This window comes from Myripristis murdjan, chromosome 11 (genome assembly GCF_902150065.1).
Source record: "Myripristis murdjan chromosome 11, fMyrMur1.1, whole genome shotgun sequence".
NCBI lineage: Eukaryota > Metazoa > Chordata > Actinopteri > Holocentriformes > Holocentridae > Myripristis > Myripristis murdjan.
Window position 1 is genome coordinate 11,234,245 of NC_043990.1, and position 25,728 is coordinate 11,259,972.

Genomic DNA, 25,728 nt, shown 5'->3' on the forward strand with positions numbered 1-25,728 from the left:
AATGAGTGAATATGCTGATCGCCCCACTTGCCTCCTGCAATAGTATTTCATAGTGAGAGAGACGCAGGGTCTGGGTAGGGTCTTCAAAAAATGGCTAGTTGTCAAGCATCTGGAGTGCTGATCAGATTAGTTTTGACTCTCATATTGGGTTGAAAGAGATGCATCACACCGGTGGGATCCCACTTTCTTTGTTGCTCTAAGATTGAAATATTTCCTGTGAATATTAGTAGTACAAGAAGCAAATCTATGTCATTTGAGGCTTGCAGGACAAAACTGATGTTACACAGGCTGGATGCTTATTTTGCATCCTTGTTTCCTCGCATCTCTGCCTCGCGTCTCAGCGGCAGCCACGAGAGATTCGAGCTGAGGAGGCGAGGAAGAAACACAAGGAGTCAAGGGACCAGGCATTTATCAAAATGAGAGATTCTTGCTCCCTCAAACCTAATTTTAATGTGCAGTCACTTACTTACAATGTGTTTCAAATCTGTGGGATATCATTCTACTGAACAACAATGTGATACAAAATGTGAAGTACTTGTTTTTCTTTCACTAAAGATCTTGGTGTCATAACATTTTCTAAATAAGGGAATAAGTCTTGCCATCTTGAATTGCACTTTTCTTCTTCTTCTTATCGTTATTTAGATCTGTCTGAAAGCTTGCTGTCCTGTTATATGGCACTTTAGAAATAAATAGTCTATTGTAGATAATAGTTTCAATAGCATGGACATATCAAATGCATGTTGCGTGAGATACAGACAAATAATCTGATGAGGAAAATGAACTGAGTGAGCCAGGCACAGCCTCTGATTGTTTGCATCTGTTTCATTTTGTGCACAAAAAAAAAAAAAAAAAAAAAAAAAATACAGTAAACGTTGAAACTCATGCTTAAAACTCATTATGTGGGAAAATGTAAATGTCTGAACATTATAATTTGTAATTCTCAACCTGAACTCTGCCAGGACTGGATCTATTTTTTTTTTTTTTTTTTTTTTTTTAGGATTGGGCTCTGTGCTGCAGTAGATTAGTGAACTTGAACATAGAGGCAGGCACTGAGCTGGCTGTGTCACAGTAGTAGGTTTGGTTTCAGTTTAGAAATCGCTGATGAGGTAAAGAAAAAAATAAGACGTGGGCGGAACTGATGCACAAGAGCCAAGCATCAAGTACACAGTCTGTGTTTTATCACTAAACAGTTGCTCATATACCTGCTATTCAGTTTGCGTGTGGTCTCATCAGCTCTGATGATTCGTTTATGCTAGGCAGAATTAAAAAGGATATTTTTCAGTGGGAAAAGTGACGGGTAGGCCTGATCTTGGGATTAAAGCACATGGTGCAGGGCTGGACAAGTGCTTGTTCTGGTTGGATAGAGCTTTAATGTCCGGGCTCCCTAGAAACTCTCCTGCACACTTCATTCTATGACAAAACCATCAAACATTGGCCCTGGAATCACAGAACATAAATAATTAAGTCAGGAGACTAGAAAATGAACATCTTCTCTTACATTAAAGAAGTGATCCCACTTTTAATCTAAATGCCAGATATAAAGTAGGTGGGGAAATTACAGCTTATATCAAAAAAAAAAAAAAAAAAAGAAAGAAAGACTTATGTGTAGGAGGTAGTGAGGACACACCTGTGTTCCCTTGCTTAAGCCTCCTCCAGGAGTGTCTCCTGTTCTCGCTCGAGCCTCCTCGCTGCATGTTTAGTGAATTGAGACATCATGATGATGGGGGAGTCAGATTGATTTCCGGGTCAAGAGTGGGATGAGCGAGGAGCGAGGAGAGGAGGAAACATAAAATAAGCCAATGAGATGCACCCACACACAGTCAAGCACACTTACACAGTTGTGGGCAATTGGACAATTTATAGTAATCAATTCACCTTACCTACGTTTCTTTGGAGGAAACCCACACAAGCACAGAATATCCACAGAAAGCGCCAAGGCTGTGATTTTTCATCATAAATATTATGATTTTATTCGAAAGGGACATTGCAAAACGTAACATTTTTGCTGGTTTACAACAAGCTCATGTAGCTGACATTCTGCATATTGAAGTTATCGCATAAGCTTGTTTTCACCACTGGGCCACTGGGCCACCATGCCACCGCTGCTGTTAAAACATTATGGAGAAAACCAGCCCAGATTATGTCAAAGGTTTGTTAAAGATCAGCATAAATTATTTACTTCATATGCAGGAAAAAGGAGGTGATTCTTGGGGGATGGTGTTGTAAAGTAGAAATCCATAACCACATGGTAGCTCAGCTGTAATAGACTTTTTGTTTGGCTGGCAGCTGCAGGCTAGAATACACACTTGCTAATCCATTTATCCACCTGCTACCAGTCAATCAAGCACACACATGGAAACACCATGTTTTCATTCACACACAAAAACTCATTCGCCCACTCTAAGAGACTTTAATATATATATTTTTTTCCAGGGTTGAGGAATTATATGATTACCCTTGACCTCCTCTTGTTTAAAAATATGACAAGACACTGGATCAAATAATCCAATCAGCACTAATTCTCTCTCTGCTCTTCTTTCCCCCCAGACTTTAAGGATATGCAGCTTTGCTCATCTGTCTACTCTTGGGAATCAAATTTTATCAGCCCCTTTCGTCTATATATGGGTCACAGTCTTAATGAAAATGGCTGATTCCAATGAGGCAAATGAAAATGGGATATCATTAGTAGGCGAGACTCATTCAAGTCCACATGCCAAATTTGAATAGCTGATTCAAATGAATCAGATGAAATTGGCGTGTCACAGCAGATTGCAGGCTGAAAGTTTATCCTCATTTTTTCCATATTCAGGGCCGTATTCAACACATCCACACACAGAGATGAAAAATAAAAACATCTCCTGATGCCTTAACTGGTGTGTTTGAATAGATACTATTTTCATACATTGCTGACTGTTTAAGGAGTCTACTGTAAGATCCAGGAATGTGTGTGTCTTTATTATCCGGATCAACCGTAGCCAAAGATTTGTCAGGATTTTCAGTTGTTTTCTTCTTCTTAGGATGCTAGTGTTGTAGTATTTCACACACACAGACACACACAGATAAGTACGCTCTTCATTACTCAGTGCCTGTTATGTATAGCTCGAGGCACAGACACAGGCTTGCCACATCTTTGTACATAAAAAATGAGACAAGTGAAGAATGACATTACATATTACCATTGCAAATGGGGAAAGATGGGAGTGTCACTATAAATGGCTAGTGTGTATAACCTTCACCAGTGTTGCGAATCAATGTTACCTCTCTTAGCCAAGCCATCTTCCATCTCAGTTTGAAGTAGGAATCATATTTTAGCAAACATGACAGGCAGGAGAGAAGGTGCACGCACACACAGAGAGACACACACTCACACACACAGCACAAGAGCATGACTGTTGAAAAGAAGCAAATCGTATTGGATCTCATTTTTCGGGCGCTCGACCTGAAATTGCCTGACATTCATATGCAAACATGTTCGCTGACTCGCAGCTGATGTGGTTTCCATGCAAATGACTGGAATGCTCCCTGGTATTGCTCAAAACAACACACACACACGCACGCACTACACCGACATTAAAATCCACTTACATTTTATACACATGCAAATTCTCACACACAAACACACACACACACACACTCCTCTTGGCTGCAAGGTGTTTTCCGTACAGAGGTGGGCGGGCACGGCAGGGGGTGTTAGCTGTCGGACTGTCCATCTGGATGCGATGGTGGTGAAGATGATGATAATGGGTTATCAGTGGGAAGGGAAGACTTAGGGCCTGCGGGCCATCTTTCAATGCTCGACTGATCAGTGTTATCCTAGCGCGCACACACACCACAGCTCCTCCTGGGAAACTTTTATTTTTACAGATTTTTTCCCCTTCATCTTCTCTGTATCACACTCTTTTCTCTTGCTCTTTCTCCCGTCTCATATCTGTGTTTATCAGCCCCACACACGATAAATAATTTGTGACAGTCCGCTTAACAGTGTGATGATGGATACTGATATCTCTGCCAATTATACTGTTTTTGTATTTTGTCTGCGGATTTATGTGTGTGTGTGTGTGTGTGTTTGCACCCATGTGCTGTGTACTTGTGTGCGCACGCCTACCTGTGTGTTTTGCTAGTTTGTGCTTCCATGCATGTGTCGTGGTTCTGGGACAGATGTGGGCATAAATAAACGATGTTGTGGCTGAATTAAATGGAGGCCATCCATCACACAGACAGGACGCAAAAACACAAGGCCTTGCACACGCTCACACACACTGACCACTGGCAAAGGTTAGTGATTTCAAAATTAGGGTAAGAGATTTGCGGCCAGACTTGATGATGTCGCTTTAGGGCAGGCGTGTCAAACCCAGTCACTAAGGGGGCTGTATTAAAAAAAAAAAAAAAAATCACCATTTCGAGGGTCAAACAAGGCCTGTAATGGATTTATTGGACACTTTTGATCGTTCTTGGTGGTGATCATTCTTTGAATCAACTTTATCAACTTTACATGAAACATGCCTCCCCAAAAATGTCTTTCTATAACACAAAACAAGGATATCTATGAACTGAACTGATTACAGAGTGGAAAATGACATTGAAAGAGTCTAATGCATCATTTCTGGCATATTCTATCTGCAAGCCTATCCTGAAATAGTTTAATCACATGGAACCAAAGTTAAATCTGCCGTCATCCATGTCTTTACTCATACGTGCACAACACTGGCAAGCAAATCCAGCCGGGAATAAAACTAATGTTGTCATTTTCAACCACTAATTTGGTCAAATGCCAAAGAATTCAGAATTTAAACATCAAAAAATAAGCAGGTTGACTTGTGAGTGGTCACGCAAAAACAAAACGAAACATAACAAAAATACCGAACAATAATTGGCTAATAATGTCTCCTAAGGCTGTATTCTTTCATTATGGCCACCTCCACATATGAGACTAACAGATTTATCCTTACTGCAAGCAAGCAGATACTCGTCACATATGTCACATGTTTCAAATGATGTTCAGACACGTCAAACAGTGAGTGCACAGTGACATCCAGCATGTTGCTGTAATTTTCTATTTCATCAAATTTCACCAGCGTATGGGGCGATACACCTGACAGCAGAATGTTGTGTGATCTTGTTCAGAATATTATTGCCAGCAGTTAAATTGTTGTGACATGTTTAACCGTAGATGTCGCCTGGGCACCCGTCAATTGCCGCTTGTAGCCATATTTTATTTTGTATTTGTTATGGTCTAGTGCTGGTTTTACTGTTGTAAAAGTGTCGTACATAAATATTGTTCTCAAGAGTCTTGCTTTCTGAGTTTGTAACAATCAATGAAACAAATTCAACAACGTAGTGAAATGTGAGGTGAGAGGTACACAGTGACAGAACAAGATTTGCCGTAGTTGTCAGAGAAAATGTCCCAGCACCAAAGACTCACAAGTGTCATCCCTGACTAATGTGCATCTTCATTGCAACTCACTCTGGATGTAGGTGCATCAGCTAAATAACGGTTTGTGTGTGTGTGTGTGTGTGTGTGTGCGACTGTGAGGTGAGGAAGAGGCGACGAGAGGGAGGCTGTGCCCTGAAATTGAAGCCCTTGTTTTTTTCCTCTCAGTCTTGGGCTCCACTGATAAACTCTGTGAAAATGATAGCTGGAGCAAAAGAAGGGAGAGACGGTAATGGACAAAAAGGGAGGGGAGAGTGCAGGGGGAGGCGGTGGAACGGGCGGCGGGGGTGTGTAGGTGCAGGCTGCGGTGGGCAGGCAGCCGAACTGATAGCTGTCGAGAGCTATTTTGAGAGGATGAGATGAGAAAGAGGTGAACATCAGAATGACATGGGTATTAGAGAGGAGGGGGGCACACACAGGGACGGGAGGAAAATGTCCCGTCAACAACAGTGTCCCTGACTGACTTGTGTGTGTGTGTGTTTGTGTGTGTTTGTGTGTGTGTGCATATGGTAAATGTTTTTCAAATGTCAGTGCCTGGCCTATGAATCAGCGGTGGTCATGAAATACGCATGTGCATGTCCTGCCCTTCTGTTGTTGGAATATTGTTGTGTCCACCGAGAACATGATGATGCATGAGGATGATACGTATGTTGGTACATGTCTGTCCTCAGATTATAGATGGTCTGATTATTATTATTATTAGCATCAGCCCTCCCATCTGTTTTGTGAGAACAGTGTGAGTGTGTGCGCATATATGAGAACATGATGGCGCATCTGTGCGTGCAGTATGTTTCTAAAGATGTCTCTCTCTCTAAATGATGGTTGAAAGATTGTGACTAGTGCGCATTTGTCTGTCTTCATTCATGCTTTTTAGTTTTATTCTGTCTTTTCTTTCTCTCTCTTTGTGTGTGTGTGTGTGTCTGTGATGTAATTGAAAGCCTCTCTGTAGTTGTGATTTTGTGATGTAACCACTGTGCTATTGTTAAACACTGTGTTGTGCACGTCTGTGTGAGTGAGCCAGTGAATCAATATGTGGGTCTGCACATTCACCCAAGTGGGTGTAATTGTGTCTGTGTGCATGTGTTAGTGTGTAAATTCGCACAAGCGCGGATGCTTACGTGTCTGTGTGCGTCTGTGTGAGTGTGTGCCTCTATAATACGTGCGTGTCTCTGTTGACAGATTTAGACCTATCTCCAGCGTGCAGCCTGAACACAGTGCCGTTGATGGTAATACCCCTGGCGGCGTTGTTCGCCAGTTACCCTCCTGTGTTCTCTGTGTGATGTCAGTCTGTGGTAACCAGGGCAGAACAGAGAATAAAATAATAAGGCAAAGCAGTGACCTAAATGGCACGGCGCAGAGCTATCACCCTGATTACGCTGTCAGACAGCAGTCATTCAGTGGGTGGACTTAGAGTGGGTCTTTACTTTCAAACTAATAACAGTGATTTATGCTGTAATTCAGGGTTACATCATGCCTTTGAATCGCCCAGAAACAGCGATGGGTTATGACACCGGGTCATGTGACGCGAGAGGAAATTAGTGTTATTCCACCAAAAGCACACAGTGATAATCATAGCAGAATTACTTTACACTGCTCTTGACACTTTAATCCCTGAACTCCCAGCTCTGATTACTCTCTATGTAACACATGACCGACCACTGCACTCTGTTGTCTTTCAACACCCGTTTCCTTGTCACTGTCATTTTTAAACCTTGCTTGGAATGTGCAATGTCCTTAAACAACACTAGGTGAAAACCTAGTATATGGCTGGACTGTGACTACATTTAAAAAGTGGCTGTTTTTTACCTCAGTTAGAACTGGACCCTGATTATTTATACAGTTAAATAGCGATGATTTACGGATGAATCAGTACTGAGGCCTGGAGCTCCTATCTGGCTATGGCCATGAATTTAATCCTGCTTCAGGTGACTGGAAGTTATGGAAGTTAATCGCTGACACGTCCAAGCACAATTGTGTAATATGAACTTAAATTTGTGGTAAATGTGTAATGGACTAATGCTTTTCACTTACCTTGGAAAGACAGACAAAATGGTCTGGATAATAGTGACGTGACGTGTCAAAACTTCCAAGTGTGTGTCGAGTAATCCATAAAGTATTTTGTGAGGCTTGTTTCGAGGCTTGTGCCCATGATATATGTGCTGATATAAGAGCAAAAGCCGATGTGGAAACTCCAACACCGGTGATAACTTCCAGTGGACAGAGGGTGACATCATCACTCAGTTAGTCCGTGAGTCCGTGATGGACATTTTGTTGTTTGCGTGACTGGCCCCGCTGTTGTGGTCCAGCCAAAACTGTTTCCCTGTGCACTTCTTTTCTGAGGTGGAATAAAATGTGACAGTGAAAAAAAGTAAGAATGGAATAAGACTGAACTGAAATGAAACTGAATGGCGGAACTCAATGGCCGTCGAATGGCACGGAGAAAGAATGATTTGAGGAATTTTCTCTGAAGCACTGCGCCTCGTGGCATCATCTTAGTCAAAGAGAGTATCACTGCCATATTGTTCATGAACCTTTTTTTAAAAAAATTAATTCATCTACCTCTCAATGAAAACAGCGATATTGAATCAAAGGTTGCTGTGCAGTCTTTTGAGAGGCGGACTGCCCTCTGAAGGCTCCCTAATCTCTAGGCCTCTGCCCTTAATCCCTTTTTGTGTGTGGGTGGGTGTGAAGTGGCTACAGAGAACCTTAATTTGAAGAAGAGAATGAATGAAAACTTTGGCTGGCACTGAGAGCTGGGATCCTCACTTTGCTTGGAGTTCTTTGAATGTGTCACCCTCTATTTTTGCAGCGAGTAGGCGGTTGGCACCCTGGTATCAAAGCATTGTGGCAAATTGAGACCTCAAAAATGTAGGACTCCATCTGCATAAGAAAAAAATAATGAGATGGAGCCTTAAAACTTTGAGACCACTAACATACAACTAAAGGGATTTTGAGTTTAGATATATAAAATCGCCGACCTGCTTTAACATGTGCCACAGTCCTAAATGATAAAATATATTTTTACAATATTAACTTCTATCAGATGGCTGTGATATATTCCAAATATAACTTGGAGTTTCTTCATGTTGGAGGTGACAGCTCAGACAAGTGAGCAATACTCTGCAATTCTTAGCACAAAGCCTTGTATTGCAACACAGTGGGGCTGAATGGGTATTGTTTTATGGAGCTCAAACTGTCAAACATTTGCATTTTGAAAAACTAAACAGCTCTTTCCAAAAAACAATGACACAGATACCCGACATAATCAACAGCCCTTGGGGGGTTAAGAGATTTTTTGGAAACTAACAAACCGCATCTACCCACCACTTTGGACATGCATGTGGATTACACTGGGTATCCATGTCATTGTTTTTCCACAGAGCTGTTGAGTTTTTCACATGTAAATTTTGACATATTTTCACCAAGGAAGGGGATAAGTGAGGACAAAAAAAAGGCAAAACAAAATCTTTTTTTTTTTTTTTTTTTTTTTTGTATTTTGGTTGAACTCTTCCTTTAAGTATCATTTAGTAAAACACTGGATTGACTTGAGGCTGGTTTGTCCCCGTTTGGTCTGGTTTCAGTTAGTCTAATCCAGACTGATTAGGGTGCCACAGCCTCTCTTCATTCCACACTGGCATAATCTGACCCAACATGAAAGGCTTGTGTGTCCATCAATCATCTCCCTCCATCCCTCCATCATGTTTGACCTGTAAGACCCGTGTGTGCTTGTGTGTGTGCATGTGTGTGTGTAAAAGAGACCTTTAAGGCGGCCCGTCTCCCTGTTTGATGCTAATGAGAATTCATTTCATGGACGCTTGAGCTGCCTACCAGCTCGAGGAATTAGCATCAGAATCAGCATCAGCCACACAGAGGCCACTGATCTGAATTAGAGCTCTCTGAATTATTGATTTCCTCCTGCTGGAATCACATCCTGTCTCCTTACTGTCGCTCCATCCTGACGCACCGACCTCTCTTTTTCCATGCCCTCACTCCTCTTGCTTATCACTCACTCCCGCCATGCCCTTTACCCCCTCTAAAACAAATGTAATCCTGACATTTCAAACCAGGCCTCAGCAAAATTGCAGCCAGAAATAATAACAGCTATTTGATGTCTGTTTTTTTTTTTCTTTTTCTTTTTCTTTTTTTTTTTTTTCAGTTGTGCATGCATGTGCAACGGTGCGTTTGTGTGTCTGTGTGTGCAAGTGTGTAAGTGAAGAAGCACAATGGTGGGGGTTACAGGATACATGTGCGTGAACGCGCAAGTGGCTCAAGCAAACTCTTTTAGCCTTATTAATATTCATTAATGCGGGCTGTCAGGGAGGCACAGAAACAATTCATTGCTCACATTTATTGTATTAAGTGCTTTATGATTTATTAATGGGCATGTTTGAGTTTAGAGTAAAGAGCAGAGCAGAGGGGGGATAAGACAAAAGGGCAAACTGCAAAGTGATCTCAAACACAAAGACAAAAAAAAAAACTATTAATACAGTTTTTGTTTTTTTTCTGAGCTCATTCAGTTGTGGGTTCATTTGGTTTTGAATCACTCAAAGATAATGATTTAACATGGGATTTGTGTTTTACCTCATCGGATTTATATGCAATGATTTTACATTTTTGCTGACAGTGGTCTCATTGGTGTATGATTTGTGCTTTCACTTTGTGTGATCTCCTTTAGCCGTTTGCATGATTTGGACTTCAGCCAGTACACTGCATTATAATACAGCTGCTCGACCACTGAAACACCTGTCTTACTGTTTCTGCCTGTCTATCCCTCTGCCTGTCTGTGTGTGGGCTGCACAAACTGGGCTGTAGTCTCCACATTCATGTAACCTCACCAAACCTGGAGAAGTGGAGAAGTTGGTCATGCCGGGGTCAAGGTGGCACTGACCAGTTGTCCCTGCTGATTGGCTGCTAGGAACTTGTCATGACAACAAAACTATTAGTCCAGTAATTTTAGGCCAAAATTGGGGTCAACCTAGGACAAATTGCAAGAGAAGCAAACTCAACTGACTTTGTATCCTCAGTTTGTCCTGAGTGAGGGGAAAAAAAGTCCCAAGGAATCCCATTGGTGGAAAGTTTTGAAAATCACCTATTTATGACCACATATTACCAAAAAACACCCTTTTTAACACACAGGGGAAAGGGGTTCCAAATTTTACTTTCAGATATCACTATAAAAATTCACAAGTTGATTACACACACAAAGACAAGAAAAAAAGTCAATTACAAGTTCTTTAAATTATTCTGTTTACACATGCATATCACACATTATCTGATTTGATATGCGCTAATAAGGAAAATAAGGAATAAATGCCAGAAGAGACATTTAAACAGTGAATTACAAGGTTAATATATATATATATATAGTAACCTTGAATTAAAAGGTTACTATATAACAGTGAAATAAAAGGTTACTATATATATAGTAACCTTTTAATCCACTGTTTAAATATCTGTTCTGGCATTTATTCCTTATAGCACATATCAGTTTGTCCCCTCACTCAGGACAAACTGAGGATACAAAATCAGTTGAGTTTGCTTCTCTTGCAATTTGTCCTAGGTTTTTTCATAAAATGACTGGACTATATTGGCCTTTTTCCACTAGTACCGACTCGGCTCGACTCGGCTCGACTCTACTCGGTTTGAGAGCTTTTCCACTAGGTGGTAGTACCTGGTAGCAGATGCTATTTTGGGACCTACTCAGCCGGGGTTCCAAGCGAGCTGAGTCGAGCCGAAATGTGACGTAAACGCCGTGCAGGCCACTGATTGGACGGGGAGCGATGACACATGAGAGCACTCCTGCACGAAAACCAAACCCGGCATTGATCACCGCTGAAGTTGGCAAAGTCGGAAAATGGCAAGCAAACCGGTACCGTGGTCAAATGAAGAGGTGGAGACTTTTCTGTGCTTGGTGGCGGCCCAAAGAATCCAGAGGGAGCTGGACGGTGCGCCGCCTTGCTATGACGACTCCACCCACGGTGAGCTGGTACTCAACTGTAATGGAAACCCACCGAAACTGTGTCGAGGCGAGTAGAGTCGAGCCGAGTCGAGCCGAGTAGGTACTAGTGGAAAAAGGGCATATGTGTAGGGGGTTTCATTAGCACAAACAAGGCCATCACTTCCAGCAGTGACCTTGGCAGAGGTCTGTGGTGTGTATGTGGAGTCCTTCTTGTTGTGTAGGGATTACTCCTCTGTATGTGTTTCGAAGGCCCTGCTCACACCTGGCATCAGAATGTATCTCCACCGTGCATTTGGATTGACAACTTGAGATCTCATCTCATTTTCATAGTACTGTCACTTCCCTAATAGGTACATTGTTTCCAACTGCAAAAACCAAACGAGTTGTTGTTTCTGCAGTAGGCAGCAATGCACTTCCTACTGTATATCCAACCAAAGTCCAAATGGAAAGACAGCAATCCAAGGCTCAATCCACGAGAATCCATTTTGCCTGTTGTTGTTGCATCCTCTTGTTGTTTTGCACTTTAATATGATGCTCTTTCTGCACAAATGAGTATGTACTTCCGCTTATTCAGAGGACATCATTTGAATAGGCAGTCCTTCATTGTGAAGAATATGACCACATAAGGCTCAGACCACCTCCAAATGTGGTCTGAGAGCCCGGATCTCAAATCGTGCTCGGGTGCAGTCACACCTGTTCTTAAAGCTGCCTTCTTGAGAACGGATCACCCAAGACACATTTTAATGCCAGATGTGAACAGGGCCCATGTCTAGCTGCTTTGTTTGCATTCTGAGCCTGTTCTCTTTCTTTCTCACTCTTGTTTGTCCTTCCTTTACACTGTACAGTATACAGCGCACTGTACATCTCTCTCTCTCTCTCTCTCTCTCTCTCTCTCTCTCTCTCTCTCTCTCTCTCTCTCTCTCTAACACACACACACACACCATCTGCCTTTCTATTGGTCTCTGTATCTCGCTCTGTCTCTCTCAGGCCTTCTTTCTTGGTACAGTTTGTCTCCCGTCTCTTGCTCTGTCTCCTTCCCTTTAGGACTTGGAATGCTGCAGCATATCTATATTATTACCCCCCGAAGAAATATATGTGTGTATGTGTGTGCATGTGTGTCTCCGTGTCCGTGTGTGTGTGTACGTGTGTGTGTGTGTCGCCATGTTCCATTTAATCAAGGCTCCCAGTCGGCACATAGGACAAATTGATCAGTTGGTTTGCCAGCTGTCCTGGCAGATCTCTCCTTCTGTCTCTCTATTTCTCTGCCCACCCCCCTCTCTCTCTCTCTCTCTCCCACCTCTCTTTCTCTCTCTGTTTCTCTCATTTCCAGTTCAGTCCGTATACCTTGGCAATGAAAACGTAAGGGAGGGACAAAAAAAATGTGTCTTTAAATGATTGGAGTCATCTCCTTTCCAAGCATCGTCTTTTCCCCATCGGATGCTTATTAGAGATTCCACCTCCTCCCATTGGCAGATGGCTTCTGGCCCGTTTTGACTGACGTGACCTTGCCTGGCATTGGCAGTTGGCGGCCCTGTGAACAATCCCTTGCTGTGGAGGATGATGGGCAGCAAGTGAAGCCAGCTCCTTTTGTTATCTAGACTGTGCATATTGTCTTGATACACCCCTATCATTAGACACACATTTCCAAGATGGGCTGGCAAAATGTGTGTCCATGCTGAATTGAAGAGATAACTCGGAATTGCGGCAAGCCTTGAATCTGGCTAGCCTGCTTTTAAGCATGATAGGTAGAAAATGCGAAGCCCATTTCTGTTCTCATAGATCTATGCATAATTTCGCCTTGATTCGGGTGCTATTCACGCTTGATGTTCTTGGCGTTGCGAGGGAAAGGAAGTGGCAGCACTGGCAGGAACAAAGAGAATCTACTCCGGTGCTGCTTGACAGGGTGTATGTGTTTCTGTTCTGTCTCCATGCTTGGCTGTGCCGTGAGCTGAAAGCACGAGCCTTTTCTCTGTGTAATGACAGACATTAGAAAGTCGATTACAAGCTTCTTACAGGCTCCGATGCGACAGTCACAGACACACGCACGGTGACGTCCACGCGTGCACAAACACACACAAAAAAAAAAACACCCACGCAGACACGGCATGCACACCCGCACGTGCACATTCGCTCCGGTCCGAGCCAGGCGCGGCTGAAGGGGCCCGCTAATCGGTGTGTGATGGCAGGTCCTTTGTGTGTGCTTGTGTTTGTGTGTTTTTCGTGCAAAAGTGGCTGAGAGAGGGGCGAAAAAACAGACGCCGTGTCATTACTGTGCCTGCATCTTGGTGTACGTCCATAAGCTGGAGGCATTTTCACCACACTGTCGTCTCCTCTCTGCATAATTGACTGTACTCCAGTGTGACACTGCACCAGAGGTGGCTGAGGTGCTCCAGCGTCTATTGTCTCTCGTCAGAGCCCCACTTAGCCACTCAAACCTGGAGAATTAACACCATGGAGCAGGAAACCCGATGGTGGTGGTTTATGTGTTTTTCATGGGAGGAGAGGGAGATTGAGGAGGGAATAGAGGGAGCGGGGCAGATGGGAGAGAGAGGAGACGGGTGGAATGCAAAGCAGAGAGGGATAGAGAGAAGACACCGGCGAGGGAAGAGAGGCAGGAAGAGTGGGAACGCGATAACGGAGATAGAGAGAATAGAAGGAGGCAGGGAAGAGCGAGAGAAAGCGGGTGAGAGGGAGAAAGCGTACCAGAGAGTTAATGTAGGCCTGCTGTTTAGAATACAGTCTCAGAAGAGAGGAGACCAGAGCGGCGCTCGCTAGCTGGCTGCCTGATTTCACACCCATTATCACCCGCTACAAAGCCACGGCAAGCGGAAAATGAAACCGCAGAGAGAGAGAGTGTAAAATAACCTGTTTTATTCTCTCCGTTTGTTTGTGTGTGTTGGTGTGTGAGTGCGTGTGTGTGTCGGTGTATGTGTGTTGCATGTTGTCACGCGTGTACTGATGGAGCTCTGAGGTGTGTATTCTTGTGTGCATAGGGTCACGAGTGCTTATTACCCTCTCCCACTGTTTTTCTCTTCTCTCTTCCTCTGTGTCAGCTATCATGATAGACGTTAACCCCTTGAACTCTGATTTTCTCCTCAAGTTAATCTAAAGACGCTTCAAAGTTGGGGGGAAAAAAAAACACTATTTTCCATACTCTATGACAATGCCACACAAATATTCTGTATCTGCTCGTTGCGACGCTTCACTGAAGCTACTTTACGCTTAAATTGAGTGAGATGTTCAAACCCATGACTCCATTGTTTTACGGCTGCACCATAACATTAGGTAACATTTCTAAACGTCTCGTGCGTCGCTTTATACACATTTCACTGTAATTCAGTGGGACGTATTTAGGGTTTAAGGTTTCAAAACCTTGGGATCTCCACTAGAATTTAAAATAAAGTCCTGTGGGTTTGAACAAAGCTCAGTTGCACAGCTTATTAAAAAAAAAAAAAAAAAAAAAAAAAAAAAAAAACAATGAACCCACATATTGTCATATTGATTTATCCAAAATCTCCTATACTTTTCTTTTTCTTTCTTCTTTTCCTCTGGCCTCCATCTTTCATTTTCTCTCTCATGAGTGTACAGTGAGTTTTTTTTTTTTTTTAGTGCTATTCTGTACTGCAGTCTGGAGTTTCTGTGAAAGTACTCTACCTAAGTAATATGAAATTGCTCTCAATTGATTTTGAAAATAGCTACAAAGTGCAGTAATGAATTCTTATTATTTAGTCGTCTGATGTGTTTAGATCTCACCATTTCAAGATTTTCTTTGTAAAAATATTCCATGGTTGTAAACGTCTTTTGTTTCGAGATACATCTGATAAGTGTTTATCATTTCCTGTGCAGAAATCTCCCCGAAAATGCACATGGTTCTCATTGGCATTTCGATACAGGGATTATGTCTTTGCTATATCTGACGTGCTGTATTTCTGTGTGTCCCTTTGTCCAGCTTGTCCCCCTGGCTCCTACAAGATGTCCTCCAGGCAGCAGGAGTGTTTTCCCTGCCCGGCCAACAGCGTCGCAGAGGAGGATGGATCGGTGGTGTGTGTCTGCGAGGAGGACCACTTCAGAACGCCCCTGGACACGCCGTCGGCCCCCTGCACACGTAATAAGATTATATATGTTTACACTCTTGTGTGGGAGTGTGTGTATCCTCTCAAACTGCATGCGCACTCTCTGTCTCATTGACTTCGGGCGATAGACTAATCAGCAGTCACACACCAGAAAACTGGTTGATGATGTGGTTCTCACAGCGCTCCTGGACCGCATCCTATAAGTTAGCAGTGCCTTTCTGTTCTGTAACGTAGGGCATCACAATATATTGATGTTCTGATATGAGACGAGATATTATGTTGGATTTTGGGTGTCGTAATATTGTGATATGATGTAAGTGTTGTCTTCTCTTGGTTTTAAAGGCTGCATTACAGTAAAGGGATGCGAAATATGTCATGTTGAAATATCTTATGAAAGCGCCAATAGTCACATGCACAGTATTGTAACATTATTAGTATTTTGATTTGATTTTCTCTGTATTGCCCAGCCCTATATTAAGCCAGTCGTCATCTGCTCCATCCACTCTGCCTTTATGCTATCATCCGTTTGCCTCTTCACCCTCATTCTTAGATGATTTCTTTATTCCCATGGTTTGCCTGTCCTTCACCCTGTATTTCTCCATCCTGCGCCCTTCTTTCATCTCATCATCCCTCCTTCTGACCTGCCTCTCCATCCCCCTCCACTCCTAGTTTATTTCTATCCATTTATCCTCACCCCCCCCCTTTTCCATGTCTGTTCTAGCCATCTTTGGAAGGTGAAGGAGAGTTGAAAGGTCCCCCACCCTTCACCTCTCCTTCACCTTCCACCCATGTCTAGTGTTCATCTAATGTTATGAGTGCATTTTTGATAGATCATCAATAAAAAAAAAAAGGGAGCGAAATTTACTTTACCATAGATTGCAGGCTCACATTTTCCAATTTGTGCAGCTCACACAGCTCCAGATCATTTTTGAAATCATATGCAATATGTGCACTATATACAGAAAAAAAAAAAAAAAAAAAAAAATGGCGTGCATATCTTCCTCAATCTCGAGCCCCCGACCAGTGTCTTGGGAGTTTGATGTTTCTTCAGAGTATCTTAGCTGCTCTTAGAACTGCACTCTTATAGATGCAGATCTCTTTTTTTTTTTTTTTTTTTGTTCCACTTTTCCCTGCTTTATATACACAAAAAAGATAATCGTGTTCATAAGTGTAGAGCTTTGTTTCAAAGTGAGATATCCATGTTTGAAAGAAGGGACTGCAGAATGACTGACAGCACAGAATATCAAAGCTTTAACAATGTAGTGCTTTTGAAAGGACGCCAATCAGTGAACCCGATTTGTTCACAGAATTGTTTCGACTTGAACCCCCCCAGTTAAGAGAAGTCCCAGTGGAAAATTTTAAGATCCTCAAGGTCATGCATAGGTCAAGGTCTGCTTTAAGGTGGATTTCCCTTTACACTGACCTCATCAACCCATGCTTACACCCCCTTTCAGTTTCGCCTAATATTATACATCCATCATGTGTCCCGCCGCCACACCCATTTTCTCTCTTTGCCTATTAACCTTTATCCCTTTACTGCCCCTTCATGCTTCCCCCCTCCTTCTATCTCTGCAAGCATTAAACCTCCATGATGTGTCCCTCCAAAAACCCATCACCCCATTGTCTCCCGCTTTCTCACTTAACCTTGTCCATTCCCTCCATATCCCCTCTGACAGTATACATCCATTACCCTCCCTTCCATCAAGGCAGTCTGCGCCTCTTCCATCCCACCTTTTCATACTCACATCGTATACCGACGCTCAGTTCCACTCATTTTCCTTCCACCACTTCCTTTCATCCATTTCATCCGTGTATGTTATCACCTTACCCTTCAGCCCCCTGTCCAACTGATCTCTCGTCCTCTATCCTTGACAGACCTGAACACACACACACACACACACACAAAAAGAAAGCACACACACTCTATCATCTTATTCCCTCCGTCCAGACAGTATCCTTTCATCCCCCAACCTTACTACTTTTCTCACCCCTTCTTTCATACTGAGGACCACTCTCCTCCAATAAAGATGCAGTACAAGGCCAATAAGACAAAGACCAGACAGGGCAGCCCTATTGATTTCTGTATGGAGAACAGCCCACTTATAAAGCTTAGTAATTAGATGGAGGAATAATGGGCTCCATAGCCTGGGAGTACACAGGCCAATAAAACCAAAGGGTCACTAGGTGTGTATTTGAACGTGCGTGTGTGTGTGTGTGTGTGTGTGCATGCATTGGTATGCGATTGCATGCATACACATACATTTGTGTGTGCATATGTGTGTCTGGTCATAACCAGCTGTTATACGATCAGGGGGTTTGATTACAATATCGATCACCGAGCTCTCTGATCCCCATGTGATAACATTTATAGCAGCCTAATGACCACATTAATTACACTATTGATTCTGTAATTATGATCATCCCCAGATTCCACTAATCCACTGCACGGTGAGGATGGAGAGAAGGAGGGAGAGAGAGAGATAGAGAGAGAGAGAAAGAAGAGGATGATGAATTGAGAGTGAGAAGAGAGTAATAGAGAGAGGGAGATTGCGCGAGGTGGCAGGGAGAGATTGATGGAGTCGAGGCTTGATATGTCATATGTAGTTTTTTTTTTTTTTTCTCACCAGTTAAGGACAAGTTTGTAGACACTGGAAAGAGCTTATGGGAGGAGGTGTGGAAAAGGAGTCCACGCATCAGACAGATAGATGGGGTGTGAGGGAGGTGGAAGATGGTGATGGATGCAGAGAGAAAGACGGGGCAAAAGAGGGAGAATAGAAGAGGAGAGAGAGAGAGAGAGAAAGATGGAGAGGTGGAGTTTGAGTGAGACACACTCGGAGCTGAAAGATTCAGAGACGAGGAGACGCAAAAAGGAAACTTCCAGAGAAAGGGGGAGCGGAGAAAGAGGCCTAGGGCGCATGAAAGAGGGGAGAGCAGTGAATAAAGGCCCAGCTGTGTCTGCGTGTGTAAATGTGTGTGTATGTGTGAGTGTGTGTGTGTTTGTGCGTGGGTGTGCATGCATATGTGTTTACACTCTGAATGCTCCCTGGGCTTACGTAACTGCGGGCTCCACGTGTGTCTGGGAGCGAGACGCAGCTGCGGTGTGTGTGACGTGTTCGACAGCACGACACCTTCAAGAGCACCACACCTTCATTTATTCATCAGGACCCATGACCATGTGTGCCCCTCACCCACACACACACACACACACACACGTACAGAGACTCATATAAAATTGATGGGCTTTAATGGACTTGATGGTACAGGACATGCAGGGCCAGACTTGTGGCATTTGAAGGGCTGACTTAGTGATGAGAAACAGTTCCCCGCTTGCATGTTATGTCATTTTTTTTTTTTTTTTTTTGTTCTTGATTTAAACTGCTCAGTTTCTACCAAATCTGACTTGTTCAAGGTAAAATACAAATCCTTATGAATCAGACAGCAAACAAATGGCTGCCGATGAATCATGTGGTAGTAGCCAAAATGAACAATTAAATCTTATCCACCATATGCCTGACCATCTCGAACACAAGACAATTCTGTTTCGGTAAAATGAAAACATAGTATGTTCTGATTTTGTGCTCCATAAAAAGCATGATTTGATGTATTATTTATTTATTAATTCATTTATTTTTAATCATTTAAAAGAGTGCCTTCCATCTTTGTTCACACAGTGCCACATCGATCATTACATATTATTACATTATATATTGATAAAGGGTTGAAACCACAGTTGCCAGTGGTGGTCTGTCCATCCCTTCATTCATTTTACACAACCATTTATTCCTATTCATTGGCATGCTGAGGCTATCCCAGCATGCATTAGGCAGAAAGCAGGGGAACACCCTGTACAGGTCACTAGGGGGCTACTAAAGGGACCTCCATCTAATTAACTGCATCATTAGATCAATTCAGCACCATTCTCTGAAACACTGCGGGAGTGTATAGTAAGTATTAGGTGGCGTATATGCTTTAGCTGTTTCCATATTATCTGATTCTATACACAGGAAAGGTGCTATTTATCCAAAAGTAATGTTTCTTTAAAAGCATTGAGCTGTGTGATGAGGTTCAAGTGTTTTTTTTTTTTTAAAAGCATTACAAAGCATAAATTTAAAGCAGCCATGGCACTTATTATGCAAAAATGCTGCAAGGAAGCATTTTGTTAGAGTTAACCAAGAGAGGAAGAACAGCTCAACTTTTTCCTCATCTGTGCATTCTTACTGCCATATGTCCTACTGAGGGTCAGTAAGCCATCTGAGAGGGGGTGGGGGTGATCCCCCTTGCTAGCAAAATGACAGAAATGAATCCCCCTTGTTAACCTGCCATCCCCTTTCTCTCCATCCTCCAGTCGCAGGGAGAGCACAGGGGCAGAGGGGTTGTTCAGCTGAATTATGTGAGTCTAGGCTGCCTGACTCATTCATCCTGTTTATGACTGAGGTTTGTGCTTTGAAATCTCAGGAGCCTATCTGTGCTGAGTATTGATAAGTCCATGGCACTGTCCGTGGTACTGAAGCAGACAGATTTTTTTCTTAGGCCCACCCTTCTGTCAAGTTTGTCCTGGGTCTATAACATTATCGAAACTACATACTATAAAAACTCACTTCTATACTTTATTGTAGCCTGTACTCTATAGAATAGTGTCACCTTCATTATCAAAGTGACAAGTAGCAATGGGTGTGTGTGTTGGTTGGTGGTATGGGAGCAGGGAGGTTTTCCCATTGGGCAAGTAGAAGGGGTGGGGGGATCAAATCACCTGCTCCTGAGGGTCAATGCTTATTGTACCTACAGTACTGTACAATATACTGTGTGATATTTGTCAATTCAGTGTGTTGTTATTTTAGATTCCTTGTTAATTCGCCTCATTTTATGTAAATGGATATTCATTGTGCAAACTGTAGAAGGCTTTTTTTTTTTTTTTACATATATAATACTACTTACAACTTTTGATATTGGTTACTCAAGAGTAATCTGGTGACCTTTTACTACCCCTTTATTTTGAAAAACACAACGTTAGGTAGCTCAGATTGTTGAGATGCTTCTGGCAAGTCATGATCAGATATGAGATCAGACATTTCAGCAGCGTTAAAACCTTTTCCATGGAAATTCACCTTTATTTAATGTCTGTAAGCAGAGGATTTGTTCCACATAGCACTGCTGACTTAAGTCATATACTAACTTCTCCATACCTATACACACACAGGCATTGTCAGCATAACTTTTTTTTATTATTTCTTTGTTTTTTGTTTTTTGTTTTTTTTTTTTCTGTTCAGCATGAGAAGATGGTAGTAGCTCCTAAAAAGCAAAGCGAAAAGTTGGAAGGAATATTCAGAGTGCACACTGCTACACAACTGCTCCTTTTTTGTCAACACACACTTAAACACATACACACACAAACCATACAGTATATTCAAGATTTATCCAGCAAGTGCTCAGCCTTATTTCCAGTGCTATTGCTTTCTTTCTGCTTCATCTGTAATCCCTCTCCCATCTCAATCCAATAAAAGTCTTATGTACTCTGCCGCCAGATGTACACGGCAACAACGCTACATACACCACTACATCTCAGTAACAAAAAAAAAAAAAAAAACTCAAACCAATCAGAGTGAAGCAGTTCTCATCAAATCAATTGTTTTTTAAAACTGAATCCTGGATGAAACAGGATTACCGTAGCGTGATGCGCAAACTGAGACCATGTAATCACACCATAATACCAACAGACTCACTGCATTCAATCATGTGTGAGGCCTCATGCTTCATCAATATAAAGCTAAAGTAATCTTTCAAAGCCATACACATGACTACATTACAATCAAAATATTTTGCCCTGTTCTCCATATCTGGACTGTTTAACCTGTTGTTTGACCACCAAGGTTTAATTCAAGTGGGCTGGTTAGGAATCAGTTGTCTCATTCAGTGGCACCTTACACTTACTCATAATTGTACTTAGCCAGAAGTTACTTTCCCAGCCAATCCTGAGGTTCAAATTGATGACTTTATTATCATAGGCCTAATCTGGTGGGATTTTGGAGGTCAGAAGTCGGAGGTCAGGAACACTTGATTACCAACTTATGTGCATTGGATCTACAAGGTGGGATTAACAATGATGCTTCCTGATGTTAACAACAAATGTTGAAAACAAGTAACTTTGACTTCCATATGTTTAGTCACCTACTGTATCCATATGTTGTTTGATCCAAAAAAAAAAAAAAAAAGGAAGAAAACCATGCTGAAAATCAAACATTATGTCCTTTTTCAAAGTGTACAAGATTAAAAAAAAAAAAAAGAAAGAAAGAAAGAAAAAAAATAATACTACTTTACCGCTTCTGGCATAGGCAAAAGCTTCTTGTTGGTGTTGAGAAAACTTGTACAACATCATGATGGGGAATTTGGACAGACTATAAATGGCTGTTGTTTTTGATTTTTGCTATTACAAAGTTAACTTACTGACTTATAACTGAATGCAGCATTTAACCTTTGAGCTGCTGTGTCTCCTTCATTTTGTGCAAGAGGCTTTATGTGAAAATACATGATGCTATCACTTCTGAGGGCAAACTGGTTATATGATGGATTATGTTGTGATTCCTGAGGCATGTGGAGATTATGGAGGAAATAAAAAAAAAAAAAAAAAAAAAAAAATGATGTGGCTGCATGCATTTTCTGCTGTTCTGTGTGTTTTGTTTTTGTGTTTATTCTTGGAAAATGAGACCCTAGTAGACTGAGTTAAACCAGCTTTCCAGCATGTCATGACACATCTAATATTTGCCAATCCTGTTTCTTCCCAGGCCCCCCCTCTCCACCTAGGGACCTGGTCTACACCCTGAAGCAGTCCACCCTGATCCTGGAGTGGGCCGCACCCTCGGACACGGGCGGCAGGGTGGATCTGACCTACAGCGTGGGGTGCCGGCGGTGCGTGGCAGGGCAGTGTGAGCCGTGCGGGGCCAGCGTTGGCTTCGTGCCCCAGCAGATTGGCCTGACGGAGAGGACGGTGACTGTGGTCAATCTTCTGCCCAACACCAACTACACGTTCACGGTGGAAGCCTTGAACGGCGTGTCGGAGCTGCTGCCCAACAAGAGGTTCTACACACAGGTCAACGTGTCAACCAGTCTGCCTGGTGAGTCATGGATGTGACTTTTTGCACATCCAAGAATTAATCAGATCCACTTTTAGCTTCTGTTGGAGATCCCAAGGTTTCCAAAGATATGTGCCACTGAATTGCAGGGAAATGTGCATAATATGATGCACAAAAGATCTAGGTATTTTGTATTTGATGTAATGGTGCAGCTAAAAAAACAATACCGTCTTGGGTGTGAATGTTTCAATCAATGTAGCCTGTGGCTGTTGTAGCTAGCTTCAATGAAATGTCGCAGCCAGCAGACACATCATGTGGATGGGACATTACATTACAATATAGGGATTTATTTTTTCTAGCTTAAGCTCCTTAAAGGAAGTCTTAGGGGAAGAGTTAGAGTTCACTGGGTTAATAATAGACACGAGGAAAACAAACAAAACCCTCCTAAACAAGTGCAGTTTGAGCACACCTTGAGGACAGCTCTATGAAATGTCAGGTCTGTGCCGGCTCGAAATGCATTTTTAATCAACTTGTGCACAACAAGTGCTTCCTCAATTAGTCTTACACTAAGCTGCATTATGAATCACCAAAGATCAAGGTCTTTTAAATCAGCAAAAAAAAAAAAAAAAAAGCAAGGGAGTCGACTATCAATAAATTCACTGCATGGCTTCTTGCTTATGTATTTGAACAGCTGACTGACCCCGGCATGTGGATACACACAGGCATACGTAGGTATGCATGTGCCGGCAGACAATGACCTTTGAATTCATCTGTAATTTATGTTTATTTTGACCCATAAAACTCCTACATTCTATTACATTTTCACGAATAGCGTCAAAGTAAGAAAAAGTTTTTTTTCCCCATGTTGCATCCGCATTACAAATAGAAAATATCTATATGTTTCTGCATCATTTCATACACATTTCATTTATCGTTGTGATTTCCACCAGAATTTAAAAGAGTGCTCTGTGGGTTTGAACAAAGCTTGGCCTCACGGTGATTCTGAACCCACTGACTGGTTTCATCATTGGGGTTGAAGCAGTTACAGCAGGCTCAAACACAGGCATTCAGACGTACATATACATCGATGTAGCTGTTTTTGTGCAAACCTTCGAAGCAGCATGACCACTCATGCCCACCCCGACGCCCCCACCCCCACCCCAGCGCTGCCTGTCACTGCAGACAGGGCTAAAAGTTTCAGGCGACGGAGGCGATCTCATTTTCATCAGCAGAAAACCCTCAGCAGGCCATTAGCCAGCGGCTTGAAAAAGCACTTAGCCAAGTAGCCCTGTCAACCAGCTCTGTAACAACACTATCTGGGGGAGCTCAACTGTGAAAAGACTTTCACACTCACAACACAAGCACCCACACATACACACACACACACACATACACACAGCCACACCCATTCACATATAGATAGATGGATAGATAGAGGTATAGACACACACATAGTCACAATCAATCATGCATGCACACAGTACACTCAAATAGACTCAGACGCATATTCACTCTTACGCAGGTACAAGACCACCACATAAACATAACACACACACACACACATACACACTACATTCACCTGTCTTATCTCCAATGCATACTATTGAAAAGCTTGTTTACACCGTTTGTTTGTCGAGCATATAAGGAGCAGATCTTTCACTCGAAGACACTGACAGAAATTTGCTGCTGAGGAGCAACGCCACGGTAAAACAGAAGAATGATGGAGAGAGGGAGAGAGAGAGAGTGAAACAGGTAGACGCCGTACAAGAAAGTGCATGAAAGAGAGAGAGAGAGAGAGACAGAGAGAGAGAGAGAAACAATGATAAAATGAAAAAAAGGTAGTGTGTGTGTGTTTTTTCCCCTCTAATTGGTAATGAGCCTGGAGAAATGTGGTGCATAATGAGAGGAGAACTGTTAAAGTCAGAGCGGTGTGAATGCTGAGATGGCAGCACTCAATATGATTCCCTGGCTAGTTTGAAGTCAGTTAAGCGTAGTTATCATAACAGTTCTTTTATGACAGCAAAGGGACTCGCTTTTCAGTAATGAGTGATGAAAAAAGTGTGCCGCGTGTGTGTGTTGGTGTGTGTGTGTATGTATTTTTACAACAATGCAAGTGTTTTTAGTCACCATATTTAGTGTGAGTGTGCTTTATGGCCAAGATTGTGCCTCTGTGTATTAAGTGGTGGATTTAAGTAGATTGAGGTTGAGTAATGAGTACTGAGTGTGTGTTTGTGTGTATGTGTGTGTGTGTGTGTCACTGCCCCAGATTTTCTTTCTGACCAATTGTAAAAAAAAAAAGAGGTTATGCAACTGCAACATGTGGACATCTGGACCACATAGGATGAAGAGCTTGAGCCTGAAGGACAGCTTTGTATGGGGGTGTGTGTGTAAATGTGCCAGTGACCTCTATTAGTTGGACTAACCAGCGTGCGATTATATAACTGTCACACTAGACATCAATGACATGCGTGGCTTAGCGCCGTTACCTTCCAAACTTTGAGGACTTACACATTTTTGAACATTTGGATAGAGATTTGCAACTGTTTCCATGAAAAGAAACAGCAGCCAAACAATCTTAAGCAATGAACAAAACGTCTTCTAGTCTAAAAATTCAAACAAGAGAGAAAATCTGCCAGTGGGATGAAATAATCCCACTTGTTTTATCTGTTTCAGGTGGGGTTTTTTTCCTGGGAACAAGTTAAAGTGTGTTGAAATAAGGCAGATCAGCCCACTAGTATCAAGAAAACGACACTTCAATTCAAGAAAATTCTGGAAGCAAGTTGGTTCGTGCTGGAAACAAGTGGGAATATTTCATCTCACTGGTCGAGTTCTTCACTTATTTAAGAAAAAAAGAAAAAAAAATAGATGAAATAGATGAAATATTGAAAATATTGCGTTTTGAAATATTGAAAATTTGGGGAATGTAATATTGAGTTGTTGCAGAGAGAGAGAGGACACTCCACCTAGGGCTGTTTGCCCTCGGGGACCTAAAGTCGAGCATGTATTTTCATAAACCCCTTTTCTGCCCTGTTTTTTTTTTTTTTTTTTAACATTACAAAAACAAGCCACATTATTATGTTGTTGAAGCAGTCAAGCCTTGCGGGTTTGAAGACTACTTTAGAGAGACTATTTGTTGTGTTGTCTGCTCATCCCAAGCCCCTTGATCTGACATCAATGGGAATCTGCGAGGATGGCTAA

General features: G+C 42.3%; 1 protein-coding gene across 1 annotated transcript in view; it reads left to right on the forward strand.

Annotated features, from left to right (window-relative positions):
* The window catches only part of epha10 (EPH receptor A10), a 188,851-nt gene that overhangs the window by 104,666 nt on the left and 58,457 nt on the right, over positions 1-25,728 (forward strand). The window contains exons 4-5 of the mRNA XM_030063450.1: positions 15,340-15,495; positions 22,243-22,572. Coding sequence (XP_029919310.1) covers positions 15,340-15,495; positions 22,243-22,572 — 486 coding nt within the window. The remainder of the gene's footprint in view (positions 1-15,339; positions 15,496-22,242; positions 22,573-25,728) is intronic.